General features: G+C 27.6%; 1 protein-coding gene across 1 annotated transcript; it reads left to right on the forward strand.

Annotated features, from left to right (window-relative positions):
• Window positions 1-33: 33 nt before the first annotated feature.
• Window positions 34-6276, forward strand: LOC135955321 (26S proteasome non-ATPase regulatory subunit 9). The gene is made up of 3 exons (XM_065505676.1): window positions 34-191; window positions 278-610; window positions 5962-6276. Exons 1-3 carry the CDS (start codon window positions 84-86, stop codon window positions 6181-6183), a joined length of 663 nt encoding a protein of 220 aa, XP_065361748.1. The 5' UTR covers window positions 34-83; the 3' UTR covers window positions 6184-6276.
• The last annotated feature ends 812 nt before the right edge of the window (window positions 6277-7088 follow it).

Here is a 7088-nt window from a genome sequence, read left to right on the forward strand (position 1 = left end):
AATTATTCTAGTAAGAATAATTATTCGCATATTTTGTAAACAAATTGAAACGTAAAGAAACAAAAAAACAAAAAATTAAAAAAATGGTTGTTCCCAATTCAAATCCTTTGGAAACTAAATTATTTAAACTTATGAGCGATAAAGACAAATTAGAAACTCAAATAAATACCTATGGTGTTATTTTATCTCAAGTAAGTCAAGTGAGAAGCAAGCATAATCAATGATTTTGCAAAAAATAATGCAAATTTTTTAATAAAATGCATTTAACTTTCAACAGAACGACAATGTTGGCATGACTGGTCCTTTAATTGATACCGAGGGATTTCCCCGCAACGATATCGACGTCCATCAAGTCCGTCAGGCAAGGCAACAAATTATTTGTCTTCAAAACGATCATAAAGCCTTAATGAAAGAAATTGAAAAATTAATGCATGAATTACATGCTGAGGCCAAACAAGCCCATACTTCCCAACAATTGTCCCACAAGGCGGCAGGCATGGATTTGAACAATAGTTCTTCAGATGATTCCGAGGAAATGTCGGATGCATTGCCACAAAAGCCCTTTTTAAAAGTGAAGAATGTGTCAGTAGGATCGCCGGCTGAAGAAGCTGTAAGTGAACATTAGTCAGATTTAATCAAAAAATGTATTTGTGTAAATTTTTATATTTATCTGTTTGCGATTTGGAAAAGGAGTAACTTTTTAATTAATTTAGCTAATCTTTATTTTATGAGCCAATCCGGCTTATTTCCAAATTTTTACCAGAGGTAGATACACCTTTCTATTCTAAACATAAAGACATTGTTTTTATCGCTAGATATGGGCCTCCAAAGTGCGAGTGTTGGATATTCCATATTATTGTTGTTTTTATCCGATACATTTTATTTGAGATATAAATAAAATCAAATATTTGATCAATGTGAACGTCTCTTTAGACTAACACCTTAAAGTATACTGATCGACTCAAAATCACTTTCTGAGTCGATTATTTCACCTAGACCGCATATAAATGTCTTCCCAACATAAGACTTCATCCGTAATAAATGCCTAATTTAATCAGGTATCCACACGAATTTTGCCTCAAATTAGTTTTATATATTAGCCATTAATGGCCCCTAACCCTTAGGCTTGGTTATATAAATTGAAGATAAATTAATAAAATATTTTTTATTTATTTTTTTATTTATTTTTATTGATTTCAATACATAAAAGCCTTCGTGGCCAATTATTTATATTATATATTACAAAATATTTATTATACAAAAAAAAAAAATAATCACACATATAAATTTTATGCGGATCGGTGAATAATTGACCACAGCTCTCATATTGGAAAATGTTGTTGTCCAAATAAAATTCAATATATGTATGTAAATAAGATTCATATACAGTGACGGACATTACAATAGAATCACTACCAATATTTCATTTTAAACCAGGAGCAATCATAAGGATTGGTGTGGGCCAGAAAATATAAAAAAGTGTTGTGGACGGACGAAACGACCATTAATTTAATTGGTAGTGATGATAAGACATGGGTTAGACGTCCAAAAAATGGCAAAAACCATAAAGTTTAAACATGGTTGGGGAAATATTATTATATGGGGATGCTTTTCTTGGTATTACGTTGGTCCAATTTATTGGATTAAAGAAAATATGGAGAAGCACTTGTATGTAAATATTTTGGATAGGATTTGATTTTAGACCTATGGTTTCTTGGGGAAAATTTCTTGGAATTTTCCGTAGATTTCGTTTCTGCTATACGATTTTTTACTTTTCTATCGTCCATACAATTCGTCACGTCCTAATGTATATATATACATATCGTTAGCTTAGTATGCAAACGTAACAAGTACACTTTTGATTGAAATTAAGATTTGGATGCAGAAAGATAGTAAAACATAAGATACATATTTTGCAATAAAAAATTTCGTTATTTTGTTTCTAACTGATGATTTTTCAGTGATACGCAAAAGTGCTAACTCCACAAAAAAAAAAATAATAATAAGAAAACATGCTAAGTCCAGCAAAAACATTGAATATGCTATTTAAATCTACTATTTCAATACTAATTGCTATAATACTTTGAAGATTAACATTTTTCGATGTAATCACTATAGTATGGTTACACAATTCACTGTAAAATAAAAAAAATAAATTAAATTTTGAAGAAATAATAAGATTTTGAGTTATTTTGTTTTACAGCAATGAAATAAGACTGTTTTTTGTTAGGTATTTAAATAATATAAAATAATAAAACCAATTTGTAAAATAATAAAACGAGAAATTAAAATTTATTATAAGAAAATATGCCAATAAGTCCAGCCAAAAAACACAAAATCATAAAAATCAAAAGAGCTAAGTCCCTAAAAATGGCTTCAGTTTCTAAAGACATTTCAATTATTTTATTTTTTCAACGGATACTTAAAGCCAACAGATCATAGGAGAGAACTGCGTTTACAGATCTAAAGAATATTGGCACATTTGCGTACTAAGCTAACGATATAAAACTTAGCCCAGAATTTTAGTCATAGCTCCCATATAAGTCCTACTTCCCAAAAAATCGCTTTAAATGCATTAATCTTTTACAAGTATGATATCTATATACAATTTAACTCAACAAAATTGTATATGCTAGAAATCATGCTACTAAATTTTTGGACCATCGGTCCATAATCGGCTCATATACATATGTATATGGTGCATTTCATGTCAAGTGAACCAACTTTTGAAATCGATGTCTTCCGATCGGGATGAAATTTGCACCAAGGTTAGCTCTATTGGATAGTAACTCAGACACAATTTTTCAACAACATCGGTCGAGAACTCTCTGAGTTATAGGGGGTAAAATTTTGACAATTTGGTCAAACAGGGGTTTTTTCTTATCCATGTAACTTATTACCTATTGTTCTTAGCAAAATGTGTCCCAAATAGTATAGATAGCTATTTCTTCGATCTTTCGAAAAAAAATATTAAAAAAAAAAAATAAAAAATTTTTAATATTTTTTTTCCGAAATCAAAAACTTTTTTGACTTTTTTTTTAAAATGGGTCCTTTTTTTTTTTTTTTTTTTTTTCTTAAAATAAAGTTTAGATATTTTCCTTGAACACCTACTTGGTCGCTTAGTGGGATGCGAGTGGGATATCTATCAAAATAAATATTTTGTAACTCAAAACATAAAATTTTTGACTTTTTTTGCAAAATCAAAAACTTTGTTGACTTTTTTTTTTCAAAATGGACCCTTTTTTAATCTTTTTTTTTAGGTCAAACAAAAGCTTAGATATTATCCTTGAAGACCCTTTTGGTCGCTTAGTGGGATGCGAGTGGGATATCTATCAAAATAAATATTTTTTAACTCAAGACTTACAATTTTTGACTTTTTTTTTTGCAAATACGATTTTTTTTCCAAATGGGCCCTTTTTTTAAAATTTTTTTTGTAGTCAAAAGAATGCTTAGGTCCATTCCTTTAAGATATTTTTAGTCCCTTAGTGGGATGCGAGTGGGATATCTATCAAAATAAATATTTTGTAACGCAAGACATACAATTTTTTAATTTTTTTTTGCAAAATCAAAATTTTTTTCCAATATGGGCCCTTTTTTAATTTTTTTTTTTTTGCTCAAAAGAAAGCCTAGGTCCATTCCTTTAAGATATTTTTAGTCCCTTAGTGGGATGCGAGTGGGATATCTATCAAAATAAATATTTTGTAACGCAAGACATACAATTTTTTAATTTTTTTTTGCAAAATCGAAATTTTTTTCCAATATGGGACTTTTTTTTAAAAATTTTTTTTTGCTCAAAAGAAAGCTTAGGTCTTTTCCTTTAAGACCTATTTTGTCACTTAGGAAGATGTGAGTAGGATATCTATTAAAATAAAAATGTTGTAACTCAAGACATTCAATTATTGACTTTTTTTTTGCAAATTCGAATTTTTTTTCAAAATGGGCCCTTTTTTAAAAATTTTTTTTTAGTCAAAAGAAAGCTTAGGTCCATTCCTTTAAGATATTTTAGGTCCCTTAGTGGGATACGAGTGGGATATCTATCAAAATAAATATTTTGTAACTCAAGATATACAATTTTTGATTTTTTGGCAAAATCAAAAACTTTTTTGACTTTTTTTTAAAATGGGCCCTTTTTGTAATTTTTTTTTTTTGCTATAAAGAAAGCTTAGGCCTATTCCTTTAAGATGGTTTTGATCGCTTAGTGGGATGCGAGTGGGATATATATCAAAATAAATGTTTTGTAACTCAAGACATACAATTTTTGTGTTAAAACATTTATTTTGATAGATATCCCCCTCGCATCCCACTAAGGGACTAAAAATATCTTAAAGGAATGGACCTAGGCTTTCTTTTGAGCAAAAAAAAAAAATTAAAAAAGGGCCCATATTTGAAACAAATTTTGATTTTGCAAAAAAAAATTAAAAAATTGTATGTCTTGCGTTACAAAATATTTATTTTGATAGATATCCCACTCGCATCCCACTAAGGGACTAAAAATATCTTAAAGGAATGGATCTAAGCTTTCTTTTGACTACAAAAAAAATTTTAAAAAAAGGGCCCATTTGGAAAAAAAATCGTATTTGCAAAAAAAAAAGTCAAAAATTGTAAGTCTTGAGTTAAAAAATATTTATTTTGATAGATATCCCACTCGCATCCCACTAAGCGACCAAAAGGGTCTTCAAGGATAATATCTAAGCTTTTGTTTGACCTAAAAAAAAAAGATTAAAAAAGGGTCCATTTTGAAAAAAAAAGTCAACAAAGTTTTTGATTTTGCAAAAAAAGTCAAAAATTTTATGTTTTGAGTTACAAAATATTTATTTTGATAGATATCCCACTCGCATCCCACTAAGCGACCAAGTAGGTGTTCAAGGAAAATATCTAAACTTTATTTTAAGAAAAAAAAAAAAAAAAAAAAAAAAAAGGACCCATTTTAAAAAAAAGTCAAAAAAGTTTTTGATTTCGGAAAAAAAATATTAAAAATTTTGTATTTTTTTTTTTAAATATTTTTTTTCGAAAGATCGAAGAAATAGCTATCTATACTATTTGGGACACATTTTGCTAAGAACAATAGGTAATAAGTTACATGGATAAGAAAAAACCCCTGTTTGACCAAATTGTCAAAATTTTACCCCCTATAACTCAGAGAGTTCTCGACCGATGTTGTTGAAAAATTGTGTCTGAGTTACTATCCAATAGAGCTAACCTTGGTGCAAATTTCATCCCGATCGGAAGACATCGATTTCAAAAGTTGGTTCACTTGACATGAAATGCCCCATATTTATATTATAATATGTGTGGGCAAAAACACAAAAAAAATCAAATCGCTCATTATTTCTGAAATAACAACATAAACCGCTGTTTAATGCATCACAAACTCAAAAAACTATTTTTTCCGATGTCACTTTCCTATCTCCATTTTCATGGTTTTTGGGAATTTCTGTAGAAATTCTGAAATAGAAATAGAAAATTCTAAAATACAATTCTAAATTTCTGAAATACAACTAAAAATTTCTGAAATACACACAGAAAAAACTACTTTTTAAAGAGTTTCAGTTTGTCAAATATTTATCAAATGTGTCCTCAAAACAAAAATATTCTAATGGCCTGATTCAGAAACACGAAATAAAAACCATTTCCAATTTTTTGTATGATAAACAATCAAAAAGTATTTAAAAACTGAATGATTTTCACACAAAAATTTTAAAATTGTTCTTTCCATTCGTGTTTCTGAATCAGGCAGACCCATAATTGTAAATATGTATAATTAAACATTTCTGAAATACAATTAGAAACTTCTGAAATGTAAATGTTCTGATTACACTCATGATAGAACTAGTAATTTTGGAAGAAGTTCTGTTTACAATATTTTTTTGTTCTCTTAATACACAAATCTGCAATTGTTATTGATTTTTTTTCATGTACATAATTTAATAAATATTAAATATTTTTTTTTTAAATTTATAGGGGCTTCGCATTAATGACGAAATAAGTGAATTTGGATCAGCAAATGCTAATAATTTCAATAAAAAACTTGAAACTATTGCAAATATAGTTAAACATATGCATGATCGTCGTATACCTTTAAAGGTTCTGCGCAATAATGAAATTTTAAATTTAATATTAATACCACACACTTGGTCTGGACCCGGCTTGTTGGGCTGTAATGTGGATCTCTTTGATAATTAAAAATTAATTTAAAAAAAAATGTAAAAAAGAGGAATGGTTGAAAATATTACTTGCCTTTTTCAGTTTATTAATAAAGGTCTTTTAATTCAAAAATTTTACAAAATTTTTTTTAAAGAACCTTGGATAATTTAAAAATTATTTAATAACAATGGTCACAGTCTTAACTGTTTATTTTTTTATAAAATGAGATAATGATGCCAAACTATACCTTCATCATACTGTTGATGTTAGGCATCATTATCTCATTTTGGAAAAAAAAATATCAGTCAATGTATTTTCAGACTACTATACTAATTATTAATATTTGCTAAAACAATTTCATCGTCTAAAAAATCATAGTATCCCAATAAACCAGAAAACGATATGATAGCAAAACCGATATTACCTTATGAGGTCGATTATGATATCATATATTATTATTGAAAACGATATTATTATAATATAGTTTTCATTCCAATAAAATAAATAATTAAATTACAAACATTTGAAAAAAACTTCAAACTGAAAAATAATTTAAATTAAAAATTTTCAATCAAAATACGCAACGTGGAAACAAAATAAATATTAACTCATATAAAACGATATTAGGTCTGTTCATTTACTTTCCCAGTAAATACTTGCAACGAGAGAATAAAATCAAAATTTACAAAATTACTCTCTTAAATTCTCAATAATAGTAAAAAGTAAATGAACGCTTTTCCAGTAACAATTGTTTTATACACACAATTTTCTTATTTTATAAATGTATAAATACTCACATTTTCTTCAATTTTATTGATAATTGACATTTTTTCACCACAAAAATAAAATTGTAAATAAATAAACAATAATACAAAACATTTGAAATATAAGCTGCTAACTATTACGAGTTCCAAATAGAACTTGTAATAGTTTGCAACGAGAGA

This window comes from Calliphora vicina, chromosome 1 (assembly GCF_958450345.1).
Source record: "Calliphora vicina chromosome 1, idCalVici1.1, whole genome shotgun sequence".
Lineage (NCBI taxonomy): Eukaryota > Metazoa > Arthropoda > Insecta > Diptera > Calliphoridae > Calliphora > Calliphora vicina.

Excerpts from the sequence above, each read along its gene's own strand:
- LOC135955321 (XM_065505676.1), top strand. The coding sequence starts at position 84 with ATGGTTGTTCCCAATTCAAATCCTTTGGAAACTAAATTATTTAAACTT. Across the intron at positions 192-277 it reads ATGGTGTTATTTTATCTCAA|AACGACAATGTTGGCATGAC; the intron begins GTAAGTCAAGTG and ends AACTTTCAACAG. Across the intron at positions 611-5,961 it reads GATCGCCGGCTGAAGAAGCT|GGGCTTCGCATTAATGACGA; the intron begins GTAAGTGAACAT and ends TTAAATTTATAG.